Consider the following 20881-nt stretch of genomic DNA (forward strand, 5'->3'; position numbering starts at 1 on the left):
ATTTTGTTGAGAGGGTTACCTAAGACGATAAAAGTAGGTACATACCGGTACTCAAACTTCTCGCTATTTCTTAAATTTTTATATCATACAATTGCCCATTGATCATACCGTAATCAACATTTACACTTAGGTATAAACTTATGCACATTCTAGATAAACGTAACATATCTACTAATATAGCTAATTCATCCATCAGCAAATCTACTAAACTAAAAACATTGAAAATGGGTTAATAATTCTATAAAGACTAAAGTAAGAATGTTAGTTGGATATTTTAAGGATAAAAAATGATTCAAAATATTTAGAAATTATGCTTGAATGGATGATATCCTGGCGATTTGTAAATGAATATAGGCTATCAACTTTGAGAACGTCTTCATCAAATCTATATGAATTCTTCAAGGAGGTAGACTTAATTAGTCTAGGAGGGTATAGTAATAAAAACATTTGAAGACGTCATTTCAGGAACCACTAATCTATAGTATCATATATTTAAATTACTATTTCAATTGCAACTAAAACTATATAGTACCGTACTCTAACAAGTTAGGCAATAGTAATTGGGAAGATGGAAAAAAGCAACTCATAATAAAAAAACTAGACTCATACCAATTTTAATTATTGATAATGTAAATAGCGTACTAAATTATTCAATTCTAACTTTTAAAAAATTCAGAAATTATTTCAACAAGAAACTTACCTCTGCCACTGCATTTCTCTTAATTTGGGTGACATGAAATCACAATCAATGTTCATAATACTGGTAAATGTTTGGCCTAATATAGATGTATTCTATATTTTTGATTCATTACTTTGGAAATTTACTCCTCTTTGAATGAGGAATAATTAGTAATAATTAAAAATTGAACTAACATCATACAAGAAACACAAAGTACACTGTTACAGCGAGCACTTAGCAGACGACAGTCTTTATCCAATTCCAGCCTTCAATACAGTTCTACCACTACTACAAACTAATTTCTACCCGAATGCAGCTGATCAGTTTACCAACTAGAAATATATTTATTTGTCAAGTACAAATTTCATTCAAATTCAAAATAACTGACGAACTTGTTTACTCATGAATATTATATCAAAATATCAATGGAAAGTATAATTTTTATTCAATCTATTTTGATAATTTGAATGAAATTGGAAATCTGTCTTGTAAAGCCTGCAAAGCGCCAAAGTTCAAAACCCCCAGATAGATTGCAGTAGAACAGTATCATAGAGAAACAATAGCGTAAGTTACGCTATTGTTTCTCTATGACAGTATTTATTATTTTAAAATAATACTAAATTACCCCTTCTACATTCATATTGTTCTGTTGAAAAAAAAAAACAGTGTAAATCCTTATCAAGGGAACGTACAATTATTTTAAAAACTGCTACCGTATTGATTTTGTAAATCATTCTAATACATTCAGTAAAGTACAATAATTATTAAACTCTGCGAGTAGACTCAGGCCCGCACACTATCCTCTATATGCTTTCTACTAGAGCTCCCTAGGTCGCCCTGCCAAACTCATTCAGCGTCTTGGGCGGGCCGTACTACGGGCCACGGCTCTTGGTGGGGTGCCTGCCAACAACCCGCCTGGCTCTTGCCGGTGGAATAGAATAGAATAAGTTTTAATGTAACCGCTTCTGAGGTCTTCAGAAGCATTACCTCCGTCACAATGTACAGCAAATGTCACACATACAATACAATAATTGGAAATATACTATTCTAAAAGAACTACAATATCATGATATATTAATATCTTGTCCAAACATGGTTGGAATAATGAGGTGAGTGCCCTTTTGTGGTAAGTTGGCCTCCTCGTGGTGATACAGGCTTCCAGTCGTCGGGGAGACTACCTCGCGGTCTCTTGGAGAGATAGGAAAATTTCCCCTTTTTTGAAACTGCCCGTTGGGATGTGACGTGGTCAGGATGGATATTAGGCCGGTGTTAGCTGTCTCCGCCCTGCTGCCCTCTTCCGATACACTTCGGAATCACTTCAAGCCTGAATCTAACATAGATTGGATGTTCTAGGACAGGTCGGTCACCCTAGGTAACCGAGGATGAGGATAGCGACTCCGGAAGCCCCACTCTTCAATAGCAGACTGGGCTACCCCTTATAAATTACACAATACCTACATGATTAGTTTGAAGCTCATAGTTTCATGAAAAATCAAAGAAGTCCCAATAAGTAGTACCTGTTAACATGTATTTTTATTCACTCGAAAAACGTGCCGGTACGGTATGCCCTTTTATAAATTGTATGGATCTATTTCATAATGGAGTATTTTAATAAAGTACCTATTTATGAATCATGGAAAATGACAATAAATAATGATATTAAAATTTATTCGACAAATTTCATTAATGGTGTATTTTAATTCTCTCATCAATCGCTCTTCTAGTAAAGAATGTAAACAACAGAAATATTTTATCAATCAACAATTTCTCGAAGAATATAGTACAGTAAATGTACAATAATTTTGACACAAAAGGCATTCTAAGTAAGAGAATTTATAAATGTATACTCCAACTAGAATTTTGGACAAAATAACATGATTCATCTAAATCTAAAATTAGATGAAGAAGAGATACAGGCCTGGTTGCATGTACATAAACTAAACGATTGATTAAAGATGTCATCAGCTCCTTTTATTGGTTCTCATGTCATGTAAGCAAAATTTAATCACGGTTAAATTTAATAGATGTGTTCATGCAAGCGGGATACAATTGTAATTGGGCTCCGATTGTGAGTAAAATATAGAACAAATAAGTAGACAAGGGTAGTCATGTAACAGAAAATAAATACAATATAATAAAATCTGAACAGTGTGACAGGGAAATAAAGATAGTAAAATCATCATTAGCAAGAACATCGCAGGCACACTGAAGTTTCTAAACACCGGGAAAATTGTTGTCACTTGGTCTAATATTACAATTTATTATTTTTTTTAATAATGTTCAGTCTTGAATTTGGAAAACTTTGCTGGCATTGAGCACCCAATTCTCATGCCACCGTAAATTTTGAAAATTAGTTTCAATGTTTTTGCGGTACTTGTTAGCTCTTGCTTGCGCTTCAGGGAAGTCTCTGAACCAGTCCTTGATTTTATCAGCCAGCTGGTTGGATGTTTCGAACACCATTCCTGTTTTACCCTCTTCAACCAATTCAGGCAACCTGAAATTTAAAACAAAATTTCAATGAAACATTATACAACAGCTATAAATATTACACGAGAATATTTAAACAAGAACATCAATCTATAACAATAAAGAAAATTATCCGTTAACTTTAAACATGTTACTTATCGTCTAGCTTGGAGAGAGAAACAATATTTTCAATAATTAGTGGGCTTAGCCAGTTTTTCTCTCCTGATCATTTTATAATATTTGATTTTTACCTTTACCAAGTTATATAAGCGAAAAATCAGACTTTTTATTGATTGCCAATGCCATCTCTAGTTAGCACACGACGAGAAAACTTTAATACCGCATCCACACAATCACACAATGCGTACAAATGACAACGAGCTAGTGAGAGATCATGAATGTGGAATTGCAATCTCAATTTTTTTATAAATAAGTCGTATTTCATATGACAAGTCGTTTTCATCTTACTGTATATTATATTGGATTGTATCATAGAGAAAAGATAGAATGGTAAAGGGTGTTTATGTTCACAATTTCACTGTTAACACAAACCGATCGTCCTAGTAGTTTGTTTTTTCGTAAAGCTATGTGACGTTGGTAGTCTCTCATACTGTGCCGTTCTTTCACTCTTACCCGGCTAAAACAGTTATAATAGAAAGTATTGGCTTAAGTTAAAAAAACATCGGTTTGATATTTGGAGCAAAAACGACCTATACCATGGGATATCTTCTTATGCTATCTTTTCTCTAGGATGACACAGAAAAATGAAGAATAGATTGATTATTGAACGAAAATACTGACGCCGAAAACTTGTAAGCGGCAACGGGCAGTCCGCATCCGAACATATCGACGACCTTCATGGGCAGGTCAAGGCCACTGGTGGACAAATGCAGACTGACACCGAGGTCGGCGCTGCCCAGCACCAGCGGGTAGTCTTCAGCCTCCAGCCAGGGCAGCACCACACTTGTGCGCCGCCACTGCACCGCCGCCATCTTGGCCGCGTACTGCTCCTTCATCGGCCCCTTGCCGGTGATCACGCACACCAGTCGCGGCAGACTGTCGTCATCCGATTCGTCGTAATCTGCAAATTATGCTGCGTCAGTGCTTAATAGGAGAGCAGATTCATACAAATATTACATGCAAATGGAATAGCAAGAAAATTTATAAATCTTATATAGCTAACAATGACCAGCACAGCCGCTCAAGTTGAGATAGAAAACAAAACTAGCCGAATACTACTACTAATTGACTCTAAGGCCCTTGAAGAGCCTTGGCCTCCTCCACAAGCCTTTTCCATGTCTCTCTGTCCTGTTCTCGCTGTATCTACCTTCTCACGCCCAAGGATTGAAAGTCTGCCTGCACGTCATCAAACCATCTCTTGCGTGGTCGGCCTCGCTTTCTTTGTCCCCCTGGTTGCTGATACAGAGACATACGTGCTGTACGGGTTTCCGGCATACGTTCCACATTGGCCAACCAACGAATACGTGCTCTTCTGATTTCAGTAACAATACTCGGTTGCCCATACAGATTATAAACTAGATTTAAAACTAGCCGAATGTTCGTCTGTAAAGGCTGGGGTCCAGTCATCTAATCAAAAGGAGACGTTTATTTAATAAATTACCCCTCAAATTTAGAAACATCAGAACCTGGGAATTAAAAAAACTCTAAATACGTGGCTCTCCTTAAACCCTTTTCATGATGTTGAAGAGATTTTTCAGCTGCCTGAAACCAGCATAGACCTGCAAGGCTGTACAACCACTGAAACCATATAGGCATAATAACTTATTGACCATATCATTTACCAACTTATTGACTTGGACTCTATTACGCATGTTGTTCTAATATTTTGACGTAATCTCGCTTTGCGAGGGTTTGTCAAAGATTTCTATAGATAATGATAGTATCGAGTGACCTATAGTGAGGTCCACTTTATAATGACAGTATTTGATCAACTTTGGTTTTGCTATCCTTGTCTATCATTCGACAAAGCCGGTGGTACTATCCTTTTCTAGGTCCTCAACGATGCCAATTATGTTTTTGACAATGTAGAAATATAATTAATGCAGACAATCGGCATCGCTATTCTTCTATCTTTATCCGCTGCCATTATAACGTGGACCTCACTATATAATAAACGCAAATTGGTGAGGGGGGTGATGGTGGCACCATCGCTGAGTGAAATTCGTAAATTTCAATCTTTAAATTACATTGTGTTATTCTAAATATTGGAAATGTGTCAATCATATGACGATATTGAAATCAGGTTTTATTTATGTTTTAGAGAAAAGCAAACAAATACTCGTCACTTGTCCAATTACAACGGTTCAGTGAAGGCTTAAATTGATGCTAATCGTTTTTTACTTTCTTGCCCTATTACCATAGGTAAGGAAGTTATTGCTTTCCGGAAAAAATTAAGGTACCCCAATTTGTAAATTTCTATACGTTTCGAGGTCCCCTGAGTCCAAAAAAGTGGTTTTTGGGTATTGGTCTGTATGTGTGTGTGTGTGTGGTGTGTGTGTGTGTGGTGTGTGTGTGTGTGTGGTGTGTGTGTGTGTGTGTGTGGTGTGTGTGTGTGTGTGTGTGGTGTGTGTGTGTGTGTGTGTGTGTGTGTGTGTGTGTGTGTGTGTGTGTGTGTGTGTGTGTGTGTGTGTGTGTGTGTGTGTGTGTGTGTGTGTGTGTATGAGTGTATGTGCGTCTGTGTACACGATATCTCATCTCCCAATTAACGGAATGACTTGAAATTTGGAACTTAAGGTCCTTCCCCTATAAGGATCCGACACGAACAATTTCGATCAAATGCAGTTCAAGATGGCGGCTAAAATGACGAAAATGTTGTCAGAAACAGGGTTTTTTGCGATTTTCTCGAAGATGGCTCCAACGATTTTGATCAAATTTATACCTAAAATAGTCATTGTTAAGCTTTATCAACTGCCACAAGTCCCATATCTGTAGAAATTTCAGGAGCTCCGCCCCATCTAGGTAAAGTTTGATTTTAGATTTCCAATTATCAGGCTTCAGATACAATTTAAACAATGGAAAAGATTGAGCATGAAAATCTCTACAATTAATCATGAAATTGTTCAGTAACATTTTCACCTAAAATTTAAAATAAGCTCGAAATTCGAGAAAATGTTATTATTTCAATTGCAAACTGTTGGCAACTGTTGATTCTATTAAATCATTCACTATGAAGAGATAGCAGACCTCGTGTGTACCCAGCGTTATATTCCTGTCACCAGCTGGCTTAGATCTTTGCATAGTAGACTTGAGATGCGCGGGAACATTAGCGTCAGGTGATAAATTTTCATAACCGCAAGGAAAGTTGTGTGAGTGCGCCATACCAGATTTCTATTTTTTTACCACCACCCGCCTCTCTAATTTGCGTTTACTATAGGTCACTCGATACTATCATTATCTATAGACATTTTTGGCAAACCCTCGCTGAGCGAGATCACGTCAATATATTAGAACAACAACACGCATAATAGAGTCCAAGTCAATAAATTAGTGAATGTTATGGCGCCCTTTCTTGAAGTTATTATGCCTATATGGCTTCAGCGGTTGTACAGCCTTGCAGGTCTATGCTGGTTTCAGGCAAGCTGGTTTACTATAGCTGGCTCAGGTCTGGTGTCATTTATGGGAGTTTTCAGGTCGCACCTGATCAATTTCAGGGCCACTGACATGACCTCACGACTAAAATCTATGGTTGATTCATTCAAACAAAAATATCGGTCCCCACTGAGGTCGCTGCAATTTCATGCGTTTCCTTGTGACTAAACCATCTTGGAGATAGGCTAAGATGAATAAATTACTGTTACGAGAACAATCAGAAAACGCTTTCTCTTCTTCGAACGAAGTTTTCTCGGATTGTTTCTCGTGTGATTTAATCACGTTTAAAATTTAACGGGCTTTTGTGCAACCCGACCTCAGAGTACTAGGATGCTGTTAGTATTTAGACCAAGTTTTAGATAACAGTATTCTTGGATCTACCTAGTAGAGCTGACAATAGGATTCCAAAATCTTCATCTTCTGTCCAACTGGTGCTCGATATAAGAATTGCAGGTCGGTCATCACGTAGAGTAATATTGCCATCTGCATCCTACAAGTTTAAAAATCAAATCAATATTAACAAACATTTGAAAACAAATACATTTATTTATTCAAGCATTAAACATAACACAACTTCCAGTAAAGTACCACAGGCTTAAGCCCAAAACTATTCCATTCTAATCTATACGACAGTCCAAATGCAACTTGAAACATATACCTGATTGATGAACCTAACTTGAACCTGTACATGATTATGAAGAAATATTTTTCCAATTCAATACAAGTTTAAACTACAAATTGCTATCGATTAGCCACGACATTCACTAAATTAATCTGATAAAGTACGTTGACTCACAAATCAGTTTGTAAATAAAATGGGCTGAATAAGCATGAGCCCGATTAGAACTGGTATAGTGAGGTCCACGTTATAATGGCAGTGGAAAAAGATAGGAGAGCAGCGTTGCCAATTCTCTGCCTTTTATAGAGGATAGCTGATACCGGTACATCTGATGTGATGTTAACTGTTCATTCTTGTTTTAAATAATCAATTATATTTCATTCGTCAAGAGAAATTTCATTTTTCGATTATTGAAAACTGATTTTTGTATAATTGGATTTGAATAAATTATTTTTCTACATTGTTAAAAACCGATTTTCGACATTGTTAAAAAGCAGATTTTCGGGGGTAGAAAAAGATAGCACTCTGTTTTATCGAATGATAGACAAGGATAGCAACACCAATGTTAATCAAATACTGCCGTTATAACGTGGAGAGCCAAGATACTTGAATTCAACAGGTATGAATGTTTATTAATTATTATTATTAATGAATGGCTCTTGAAGAGTTGGAAGTAACTGTGTTGTGATAAAATAAAGGGTAGATGATATAATCTATTGTGTTTCAATACTCTCAGTAGTCCGAAAAATTAATGTGAGTATGCATAAAAACTGAAAGCAGAAGTTTCATTTGCATATATATTTATGTTTGCTATATAACACAAACAACAGTAACATTTTAATAATTTGTAGCTTGATAAGCTGAGGATCTACTGAGAATTATTTTTATCGATGAATAATTAGCAGCTTGGAAAGCTGAAGATTATTAAGAATTATTTTATCGAGAATTGTCAAGGAGCCGAGCTCTCAAGTTACTTTGAATTGACAGATAAATATAATCACTTTTGAACAACTAAATTACGACATAGCAGTCAGGGAGAAGCTATTAGCTTCTACTCACATTGGTGGAGCGCTTTCGGACACTAGGCCCTTCATCAACACTGAGTGAAGCTAATAGTTTTTATATATAAATACCTGACTGCTATGTCGTGATCTAGTTGTTCAAAAGTGATTATTAACAAGCAGTTCGTAATGGAAACAAACATTGAAGAGATAAATATCATAACAATAACTGATAAATATAATAATTCTTGACCAATCCAAGTTGTACATTAATTTATGATAATTACCTCCTTCGTGAATGCAGTGGCTGACTTATCAGAGCTGGTCGTTTCACCGGCGAAAGCCTTATATTGTTTTCCTAGTTTCATATAGAGGTTATGCTTCACATCAATCGGGGTCGCTTGGAACGACTCAAATGGCCGATCATACAGGACTGATGCTCTGTAAAATAATTGAGAAAGTGAAGTCATTAGCAGGCTACCTCAAGGAATATAATAAATCACATTATAATAGATGCGAACATAACTTCATGTAATCGTAGATGGTGCATATAGCCTCAGAATACATAATATGTGAGAATATTATTCTGTGATATAGCCCTAAGGGTTTGTCCAAGTTCGTTTATAAATACAGCCAGCCCTGAAAGTATTGAATTTCAAGTCTGGTACTCTAAGAATACTGTGGCTGTTATTGGGTCTGTTTTGTTAAGCTTCTTTCCTTCTTTGTTAAATGTTTTACAAATTATAATTATAATGTAATTCAAATAACGCATTCTTATACAATATGCATTGTACGAGGGTCATTTTTTCAACCTCCGATCATATATCTTAGACACAGAAAGTGGTGGGGGGGGGGAGATTTTTACAGAGGTGAACAGCTTATTGTCCCCCCACCAAACGCCCTGTAATCGATGTCAGATCTTCAATTTCTGTCGAGAAATAGATCGAGAAACAGCCGCCTCACTTGGGCCTACCACCAAGTGCAAGTTGCATAGCGTTACTTGTTTTTACAATTAAAAGGCATAAATTTACAAAAAAATAATTCAAATTTACGCAGGAAACATTATAAGTGATGATTTTGTGCTTGAATGGTGTAAAACAATTAATGACGTAAGTTGAAATGACTTCCGGAATCGACGTGATCCATGACAACTCGGCCTCACAGTGCTGGTGCAACTAAACGATTTCTCCAGCAAATCAAATTGAATAATTTTGATCACCCACCACACAAACTTGCCTTGGTCACTAGTAGCTTAAACTCTCTTTCCCCAAACTCGATACATGACTTTGAGGGCCGAACTTCCAAACTAATGAGGAGAACTTGAGCTCAACTCACACTATCTCGACTCAAATCATATGATTCCAGCGGAGAATACTCCAGTCTCACAACTTTCTTGCTCATTGTCATTACTCCAGTTCCATGCTACTCCATTTCTAAACGCACATTATTGAAAATATAAGATCCAATTCGTCACTACTGCGCATTTAACAAATTTTATAATAATTATTCACTTCAATGTTTGTTTCCATTACGAACTGCTTGTTAATAATCACTTTTAAACAACTAAATTACGACATATCAGTCAGGTATTTATAAATAAAAGCTATTAGCTTATACTCACATTAATGGAGCGCTTTCGGACTCTAGGACCTTCATCAACACTAACTGACACTTCCGTTGTGGAATACATATGGTTAGTAAGCAGCGTGGGTTGTGGGAGTGGCGGGAATTTTTGAATGGTTGGCGGCGGGGACGGCGGGAATATTTGAATTTGCAGGTTATTGGAGTAGGATGTTGAAGAGGCTGTGTGATTTGAAGTTAGTTTGCTCATTAAGGATGTTGTGGGGGTATGTTTATACCAAAAGAGACCCCCACAACATCCTTAATCATCCTTGTCAACCAGTGTTGATGAAGGGCCTAGTGTCCGAAAGCGCTCCACTAATGTGAGTATAAGCTAATAACTTTTATTTATAAATACTTGACTGCTATGTCGTAATTTAGCCGTTTAAAAGTAATAATTATTAACTGGTATGATAATAAAAATTATTCACTGGTTCACTGGTATGACGAATGCCTTGATTTTCACGGCAATTGTGTTGAAGAATGATGTAAGTATATATATATATATATATATCATACCTATAAGTAACTTTAAGTGAAAAAATTATTATTTCACATAAATTAGTCTTTTATTTATGGTAATTTGGAGGTTGAATAAAAATTACCCTTATATGTCTTGAATCATGAGATTGATTGCAGCTTCACTTACTGTACTCCCCACTTGGTACGCAAGTCCTCCTTCATTGCTTTGGTGACACAGAGACTGTGGTCAGCACGGCGACCAAACGTAGCCTCCACCCACTCGGTGACTTTAACCAGCGCATGCTCATCACTACCCAGCGTGAACGCCATATTGGTGTGCGCATAGTTGTGCCAGTCTATGACCAGTTTGGCGCAGGCCAGCCGACAGTACAGCCAGCAGACGACCAGCGTCGGGACGGCGGGTGGCGATTGAACTAGAACCACGTCCGAGCGACGCTTAAAAACTAGACTCATGAGCAGTATCATTGCTTGCCACACCGCTTTGAAAATGTAGCCGATCAGACGGGGAAGATCTGGGGAAAAATCACAAATAACTCATTAGATACGGTACTTATTTTATCAGGCTAGATCTGAAGATCAAATCATAAGATATGGTACTCATTTCATCAAGTGTTCCGCAACGCCAAGTCTTTCGCAAATCCAAGAATACACTATATTAAGGTGCGTACAGACGTTTGCGCCGCGAACTGTATGCTTTAAGACAAATGTCAAATAAATGAAGTCTTCCAACCATGAAAACGCTTTATCATTCATTGGTACACTCCCATTTGGCCTATGGTTTATGCATCTACGGAGCCACGACCAAAAGCAATCTTGATAGAATTCTCATTCAACAGAAAAAAGCACTCAGAATAATGATGAATCTAAAAAGAATGGACTCTGTAAAACTAGTTTTTTCGCAGCTTGGCATTCTTACAGTTTACGGACAATATTTATTTGATGTAATCATGTATGTTAGGAATTACCATGTAGAAGAGCTACGGAATGAGACTCATGGGTACAATACTAGATTTGGGAGGATAACGGAAAGACATAGGTTAGAATTCTTTAAGAAAAAGACGCACTACATGGGAAGAAAATACTTCACAATGCTGCCTTTAGAATTACAGGCAATAGAGAACATTAAAAAATTAAGTATAAAACTCAAGGAGTTTTTAATATCATTGTGTCTGTACTCCCTGCAAGAGTTTGCAGATAGCACTTTGCGTTTGTAATTGTGATGTGACTTACTCTTCTACTACATTTTATGTTTATGTTGTTTGTGTTTTGACGCTGTTCCTAATGTACCTGTACATGTTTATGAATAAAGATTTTTTCAATCAATCAATCAACTCAGGCATTTTGTTTTTTATAAGCTTTCAGACAGGGGTTATTACTTCTTGCGGATTAAATCACCTTGTTATCCACAGGCACCACCATCGAATAGGTGAGGAGAAGGTCTGCCAGTCTTATTGAGGATGTTTTCTAGCTAACAAATTAAAGCCCAATGAAGATAAAACCTATGAGTCTGCTCATTGAAGAGTCAACTGGAAGCAATGAAGCAACTAGGTTTCTAGATGGACAGGAAGCTGAAACCATCTTGTTCAACTGGTGTGCAGGAAACTTACAAGAATATTAGAAAACCTTAGAAAACTGAGACACCTGGTTGACCACAGCAGCCTCATTGTGGCATAGTATTCACCTTTCCAGAGCCACATTAACTAAGGGTTACTGCTAGGGGGTGATTCACCAGCCGTCCATGATGTTCTGCTCCTAAGAAAAAAGTTCTGAGGATAGTGTCCTTCTTAGACATCAGGGATTATTGTCGGCCTCTCTTCAAGTGTCTTGGAATCCTCATTGTGTACGGCCAGTATGTACTGTGTTCACTGAATACAGTAAATAAAGAAAAAACCTTTTACAAAGAAAAGGTGATTTATACATGCTGCCTGTAATATCTACAGTTTTTCTAAATGTATGTGACAGAAGTTTTTTGACACTGCCTTTCTGGAGACCCCAGTTCATGGGAACAAATTCAAGTATTCAAATGATTTACAAAATGCACAATTAGTTTGTGCAAACACTTTCAACAGTGGCGGTAATTGCCCAAAAGAACTCAATAATAGAAATAGAAAAATAGAAGAAATTGTTGAATGTACTTACGCTTTTGAAAAGAAGGACACTGATACATAGGTCTTATTTTTACTCTGTCATTATCTAGAATTTTCTTTATTGGTTTTGAATCATCAAATCCAATGAAATCAACATTATAACCTTCTGAAGTTAGCGACACAACATGATATTGCATTCTCGGACTTCTCCCTATGTCGCCAAGTAGAACCACAGATACTACAACCATTTTTAAACCAAATTTTTATTTTACATCTAAAGTTGAAAAACTAAAATGACAAAGAATTTACAAAAAAAATAATCAGCAAACCAATTTTGTTTACATCAACAGTTCATGATTCATGCGTCATCACATGTTTGACTTTGATTGATATGTCGATCACGATATATCGATCATTGAAATTTGATATGAAATTGTTATATCGATATTTGACAACTCTCTCGAGAGTATTGAATTGTGATGCGCATGCGTCATTTAGCGCTCCAGGTGAGTTTCTTTGTTAACTTTAATTATTTCAAATGTCTTGATTCTAAATTCTATCTCACGGAAGAATTAGGATTAGGTCCTTCCTATGCGATTCTTCATGGTGATATAGATCACATCTACTATATTAAGATCTCAAATTATGAAGAATCAGCCTGAGAAGGCAATCTCAGTTTGTCAAGTTTTCAGATTTGACGTCTGACAAGTTGCTTTCAAACAGTTAAGTGGGTGCAGTATTTTTTTAGAGATGGTAAAAAGCATAGCAAAGGCTCCATTCAGATTTTGGCATCTCTCTATGACTGAAAGTGTGGTATTCCTTTCTATGACTGCACTAAAAAACCCACCTCATACCTGTCATATCCCAGCGTTGAATTGCTTTTCCATTATAAAATACACACTGAACAGCACTTATTGACATTTGTGACCAATTCTTCTTGTGTACAGTATCTTATAATACTCAATTTTAGAATCATGAAAATATTATAATACCAGCATATTACCATTCATTTCAAGATATCAGATTGTAACTTGACAAACTGAGTACCACCACCCACCCTCTCCTATGTAGTGACAAAGTGAGGCAGCTCAATGAATATTATATCTCTTCTATTTTTCTGTTTCTCTGGTGTTTGAGTATAAGGATATTAAATAAACTCACTTCAAAAATCTTTCACAGTTTTAATATTCACAGTAAACTTCAAATTTCAAATTTTAATTTTTAATACAGCTAAACTTAAAAGTAAAATTGATTCACATTACGGTTATTATACACATACAATGATTGACATTAAGATCATAAAATAGATCTCATAATATATTACACAGATCATAGATAATGCTATTTATAGATCATATATATGCTATCTACTATACATTTACTAAATACGGTACCACTTTTTACACAATTTAAGCAATCTATAATTGAACATTTTTGGTTTGGCAAAAAGCTTGAGATAAATTTCGTAAAGTAATTGTATTTATTTTATTATTTTCTTGGGAATAATAAATTTAATAATGAAGGGCCCATTCATGTACATTTTGAATGAAGATATTGATTGATTGACTCTATTTTTCAATAGTATTGAAATAAAACGTGTTGACCTAATATTGAAGTTTTCAACTTTGTAGAAATGAATCAACAATAATTTCAAGAAGCATGCAAACATCAATGTCAGCTAAAAATCTTGATATTCCTTCTAAACTACATTTCTCTGCTACACATCTCAAACATACCAGGTAATCTAGAGGAATCTCTTCCAAAGAATTATTCAAACTCTCATAGATTTCTACTGAATGAATAGAAGGTAATTGATCATCTAATACCTGCCCAAAATATAATCACTGGAAATAATTCCATTCATTACACCAATTTTAAATAGTTATTTTCAGTTTATTTGCTCTGATAAGTGTTTTTTCTAGTTGGATCGATGAATGGAAAGAATCTTTCCATTATAATACTAACAAGGCCTATTCGTCTACTTTCAGATAACGTAACACTCATAAATTTTGGTGAATGAGATGATTTTGAATTTATGCTTCAACACGTTTTTAAAAATGGATTATTTTCTTTGATTTTATAAATTTTATTGTCTTGGTCCACAAATGAACTACATTGTGGTTGAAAGCTTTCACATAACTAGGCCTATATTGCAAGCTATTATATTCACAATATTAAAAAAATATTATTGCGTTCTTGGTAGAATGATGGAAATAATGAGCTATAAATAGCTCCTGTCTTTGCATTTTCAGGATTGGATGAGTCTTTGCCTGTGAAGCTATTGAAATTTCTTGTCTTGAATACATCATCGAAAAGTTATTTTAGGGCCGGTTTCCGAGCTCGGGATTTAGCTAAGTCCTAGACATTAAACAGCTGGAGTCAGAAAATTGGTTTTCTAAAACGGGGCGTAGTCGCAGTCATTGTCATAGTCACGTTTGAATTAAATTTCGAAAAAAACTAGTAATTAGAACACAAAATAAAATAGTGAAAAATAGTGTAAAGTTTCAGCTACTTTGAATTATTTGGGAATGTCTAATTTCGTTAAGGTAAAACGTTTCCAATAATAGAAATGAGAAAATAAAACTACCACTACGGTACCGTACTGTTATAAAAGCTGCGACTACGCCCTGTTTTGGAAAGCCAATTTTCTGACTCCAGCTGTTTAAAGTCTAAGACTTATCTAAATCCCGAGCTCGGAAACCGGCCCTTAATGTTTCAAGATTTCCCATAGAAATTGTTGGAGCCAGCTCTAGTTTTCATTTTTCGTTTTTGAATTGGACGCGCGCTCCTCGTTCAGTTCGTATTTCTTTCACTTGAGTGCGTCGCGCTCACTAGCCGGTAGGCAGTCTTTTTCAGTTGCAGTCTCGCTTTGTAATAGCTTGCCTCGAGTCGGGAATTGATAATTATTATTCGTCGATCATTCCCAGAAGAAAATCGTTCTTCAAATTATTATTTTTTCGTTAATGTTAAATCGTACACCATAAACCTACGTTTGGAAGAGTGTTTGCCAAACTCCCTTTAGTTGAAAGTTTTAAACTATTATTTTTCGATTGGAAAGTTCACCGATCTATAGTCTTTAAAGACATTGTAAATATCTCGTCAGAAATATATGTGCAACGTTATATGATGGAAGCCGAATTTACCAACAGTAGATGACAATTAAGCTTGCCTTTTCACCATCCTTGATTCATCTCCTACCTCGGGGACACCTGAATACCTTACCTGGGAGTTGTAAGCTCAATAATATAAATATTACATTAGGTACTCTGCAGATTTTCGGTGAGTTGTTCTTTTATATTTTCATTGCATGTACTTGTTTCTGTAGAGATATCACTTGTTTCTTTTCTATTCAATACAGTCCACTTTACATCAAAATTATTGATTACCAATTTAAAATCAATATAAATTTCTTAAAGTTGAACCTTAGAGTTTACATTGGTCCACCAGGCCAGATTTTATTGGCTATTTTTATTCAAATATTTGGCAAGCACTTATCCAATTTTATTGTAAATCGTTTGTGCATGCTAGGGTTCAAACCTGTTTGTACATTATGAATTGAGCCGATCAAGTTGGTTCACTCTTATCTCTATTGTCCGATCGGAACCGTTACTTTGCAATGCTGATAACGTTATCGCTTAGCTTGCTTCGTCTATTGAGCTTTCTCTGTTCAATTTGTACTAACATTATCATTTTGCTTGCTTGAATCATCAATGAAAATCGTTCATTGTTGCATTCGTAATTTTATTCGAAAATTAGTAAATGAAAATCATTAAGTCCTTTCCAATATCCAATCATGAGTGAAAATAAGTTAAAGCTCAAACAAGCTAAACTTGAGCAATATTTCTATCGTATTCAACGTACTTTCGATTTGTCGAAAAAGGCTTTAAAAGAAGAAGCTAGTGCTAAACAATTTCTAATTCTCTATAGTTCCACTCTTAAAACTGTTCAGGATTATGAAGCTGTTGAAATGGAAATACAGGAGCTTGAAATGGAAAAAGACCCGGAATTTGTACCCAAATTTAGTAGTTCACATATGGAAATGTTCGAACATATGGAAGCAATTGCTAGTGAATTGAAAAAACGCAGTCAGGTTGTACCTAGTGTTTCTACCCCGGCTCAACCTGTATCTTCCAATAAGGATTCGTCTAATATTTTACCGAAAATTGAAATTCCTGTGTTCGACGGAGATCAATCAAAATGGGCGGTATTCTACGAAATGTTTAAATGCATGATTCATGACAACAAATCGATTCCAAATCAACAAAAGGTCCAATATCTGGTGTCCAAACTATCTGGAGAAGCGGCTAATATTTCACGTCATCTACCACCTATTGCTAATAATTATGAAATTATTTGGGATGCATTAATTAAGCGGTTCAATGACCCCCGCTCACTCTCAAATGTGTACTTGAAACAAATTTTCGAATTCAATTGTCTAAAATCTGAGTCTCGTGCAGGTTTAGTTTCTATAGTCGATCAGTTCTGTGGTTCAATTACTGCTTTAAAACGCCTACGAGGTGAAGATGTATCTGATGCAATATTTCTGTTCCAAGCGTTGAAAATTTTAGATCCTGTTTCTCGAAAGGCATTTGAAGCTTCAGTTCATATTAAGGATGACCCCACATATACTGATTTTGTTTCATTCATCGAAAGGCAGATTAAATCGTTACCGCATGACAAATCGTCTAAACAATGCAAGCCAGTAGTGAAACCAATACCAAATTCCAAAGTGTTGGTTGTTCAATCGAATTCGCAAGTGACCAAATCACCGGTAAAAATATCAGAATGTCTGAAATGTTCGATGACAAATCATAAATTGATCAATTGTCGTCTTTTTCGTCAGTTATCACCTTGGGACCGTTTTCGTTTTGTTAAGGAGAAGGGTTGCTGTTTGAAATGTTTCTCGCCAGCCCATCGTAGTAAAGATTGTACTTCTTCCAACTGCGAGGAATGTAGTCAGAAGCATAATTCGCTTTTACATTTCGGAAATGCTTCAAATTCGTCATCAAATTCGGATGCGAAAAAGGTAGAAAATAATACTATTACCTGTTGTTCTATCGATTCGAAGTCGGCACCGTATAGTGTTCTACTATCAACTGCTCAAGTCGAGGTACCTGATAAGAGAGGTAGATTGCACAAAATAAGAGTTTTAGTTGATTCAGCTAGTCAAAGTCATTTCATTACTCGTAAACTTTGTCGTAAATTGCAACTATCGATTTCTCCTTTCCAATTAATTGTGAATGGTTTTGGCGGAAATTCGCAATCAGTTTTTGGTCGTACTTTTGTCACGCTTCAATCTCGACTCGATTCTAGTGTTAAATTTTCCATTGAACCATTAGTTGTCGAAAACATCATGGAACAGCTTCCCACTAGTAAAATTGATAATTCTAAATTATCAAATTTGTTTGGTCTTCGACTTGCTGATGAAAGTTATCACATTCCCAGCGAAATTGACGCTATTATAGGAGCTGAATTAGTGCCCCATATTTTCCGAAATGGTCGTGTGGAAATTGATTCGAATTATTTGATGGCCTTGGAAAGTGTTTTCGGTTATATTTTGATGGGTAGAGCCCCTATTTTAACTCAATCTTCAGAAAATTCAACGTGTTTGATGACTTGTCTAACATCACCGTTGGATAAGTTAGTTCGAAAATTTTGGGAAGTGGAAAGCGTTCCAGATGTAGGAAAACAACTCACTGCTGATGAGTTGGAATGCGAGAAGGATTTTGCATCGTCCGTTCGTCGTGAAAATTCGGGTAGATTCGTTGTCTCATTATCGTTTTCAAAATCCCCTGATTGTCTTGGTGATTCTTATGCTATGTCAGAACGTCGACTCATCAGTTTGGAGAAACGACTGGCACGTGATCCAAACATGCGTTTAGTGTATCACGATGTCCTCTTGGATTATCTCAAACAAGGACACATGGAATTGATAAAAAATCAGAGTGATAAAAGTGGTTATTTTATACCTCATCATGCTGTAATCAAAACTCAGAGTCAATCAACGCCTTTGCGTATTGTCTTTGACGCAGGCGCGAAAACTACTACTGGAGTATCATTGAATGATATACTTCATATCGGCCCCAAGTTGCAAACGGATATTTTCGTTCTGTTAGTCAATTTTCGGTTATTTTCTATCGCTGTAACTGCTGATATAAAGCAGATGTATAGACAGATTCTTGTCGATGAATCGTGTCGCAAATTTCAGCGTTTGTTATGGAGATTTTCGTCCAATGATCCCATACAAATTTTTGAATTAAAAACTGTCGTATTTGGTCTGAGTGAGTCACCGTTTCTAGCTCTCAGAACTGTCCATCAACTTGTTCAAGAAGAAGGTGAAAATTTCCCTGATGCTAAAGCTCGTATTCCGAGTGACATGTTTATGGATGATTTGGTGACAAGTGTGTCTTCTTTAGGTGAAGCAAATCGTCTTTGTAGTCAGGCTAAAGAATTGTTCGAGAGAGGCGGATTCGAACTTACAAAATGGAGTTCCAATTCACCTGAATTGATGAATGATTTCTCGGAAGATGAAAAATCGACCTTGTCTAAAGATTTCGAGATGGGAAATTTGTTGGCTGTCCTAGGTTTGAAATGGCAACCTGGTAGTGATTCGTTTTGTTTTTCAGTGAATCCTAATCAGTCTGTTCCTACCAAACGTCACATTTTATCGGTAGTAGCACGCATTTTCGATCCTTTGGGACTCTTGTCACCCCCAACTTTGTTTCTTAAATGTTTAATTAAACAATTATGGAATGCTGGTCTTGATTGGGACGATTCAGTACCTCCCTCTATTGCGCTTCAATGGGAGACATGTCAGAAGGAGTTCCCTTTATTGTCCAATCTCTTCATACCACGTCATTTAGGAGTGATGAATGATTCGAAAATTACTGTCATTGGTTTCTGTGATGCATCGACTTTAGGTTATGGTGGTGTGATCTACATAAAATCTCAAATGGATATGCAACCTGCAACTATCACATTGTTGTGCGCTAAATCAAAAGTCGCGCCATCTATGACTTTATCCATACCTAGGCTTGAATTATGCGCGGCGCTCTTGCTCGCTGAATTAATACAGGTTGTTGTCTCTGTTTTGAGCCTTCGTTGTCACGTGACTCGCGTTGTTGCATTATCGGATTCTACTGTTGTCTTACATTGGATCAGGGGCTGTCCATCTAGATGGCAATCTTTCGTCGCTAATCGAGTTACGAAAATTCAAGACTGTCCTATCAACGACTGGTTACACGTGGCAGGAAATTCAAACCCAGCTGATCCCATTTCGAGAGGTTTATCCCCTTCTGAAATAATTAATCATGATTTGTGGTGGTCTGGCCCCTCTTGGCTAATGTTAGAAGAGAGTGATTGGCCCGTCAAGGTCGATCTGGAACCTATAAGTGTCTACCTGAGGTCAAGGTTCACTCAATTGTCACTGTAGTACAGTCGGAAAATTCATCTATTAATTCGATTCATCTTTTAATTGCTCGTTGTTCCAACTACCAACGTCTATTGCGTATCATGGTGTTAATATTGAAAGTACTTCGTCTATTGCCTAAACCTCATGAATTAGATTTCGATTTGGCGGAAAAACACTTGTGTAAAGTCGTACAAAAAATTCATTTTTCGAAAGAATTACTGGAATTGAAAGCTGGGAAAGAATGTACTTCTCATCTTCAACAACTGTCACCCTTTCTTGATCAAGATATTATTCGTGTGGGTGGACGTTTACAAAATTCTGAGTTGAATTATGACAGCTGTCATCCGATTATATTACCGAAAAATGATCCATTGGTCACGCTTTTGATTGATTATTTTCATGAAAAGCACTGTCACGCTGGACCTCATTTATTGGCGTCTATTTTGAGACAAAAATATTGAATTTTATCAGCCCGTGTCCTTATAAGGAGTCATGTACGAAAATGTAACAAGTGTTTTCACTATCGTCCCACTCTTACACCGCCGAAAATGGGCAATCTGCCAGCCTGTAGAACTCTGTCGTCTAAACCATTCGTCCAATGTGGAGTTGATTATGGTGGACCCATTCGAATCACCATGGCCAGGCGTCGGAATCCTTTCATATTTAAATCGTACATTTGTCTTTTTGTCTGTATGGCAACTAAAGCCGAATATAAATATTACATTAGGTACTCTGCAGATTTTCGGTGAGTTGTTCTTTTATATTTTCATTGCATGTACTTGTTTCTGTAGAGATATCACTTGTTTCTTTTCTATTCAATACAGTCCACTTTACATCAAAATTATTGATTACCAATTTAAAATCAATATAAATTTCTTAAAGTTGAACCTTAGAGTTTACAGAAAT

At 36.3% G+C, this 20881-nt stretch overlaps 2 protein-coding genes across 7 annotated transcripts in view; both read right to left on the reverse strand.

Moving 5' to 3' along the window:
- LOC111047444 overlaps nt 1–937 on the reverse strand; it is a 61806-nt gene extending 60869 nt beyond the window's left edge. For 4 of the 6 annotated variants that reach the window (XM_039428734.1, XM_039428735.1, XM_039428732.1 and 1 more), the window contains exon 1: nt 701–919. The gene's annotated coding sequence lies outside the window, so the exon portion shown is untranslated. Of the gene's footprint in view, nt 1–700 lie in introns of all 6 variants that reach the window. The other 2 variants (XM_039428736.1, XM_039428733.1) reach the window with 2 other exon arrangements.
- Nucleotides 938–2344: 1407 nt separating this feature from the next.
- On the reverse strand, nt 2345–12967 carry LOC111047467 (chitobiosyldiphosphodolichol beta-mannosyltransferase). Its single transcript, XM_022333226.2, has 6 exons — nt 12617–12967; nt 10644–10989; nt 8662–8815; nt 7136–7244; nt 3947–4226; nt 2345–3173 (listed from the first exon to the last, which is right to left on the reverse strand). The coding sequence occupies exons 1-6, from the start codon at nt 12810–12812 to the stop codon at nt 2960–2962; spliced, it is 1299 nt and encodes a 432-aa protein (XP_022188918.2). The 5' UTR covers nt 12813–12967; the 3' UTR covers nt 2345–2959.
- Between the last annotated feature and the right edge of the window lie 7914 nt (nt 12968–20881).

Source organism: Nilaparvata lugens, chromosome 5 (assembly GCF_014356525.2).
Source record: "Nilaparvata lugens isolate BPH chromosome 5, ASM1435652v1, whole genome shotgun sequence".
Classification (NCBI taxonomy): domain Eukaryota; kingdom Metazoa; phylum Arthropoda; class Insecta; order Hemiptera; family Delphacidae; genus Nilaparvata; species Nilaparvata lugens.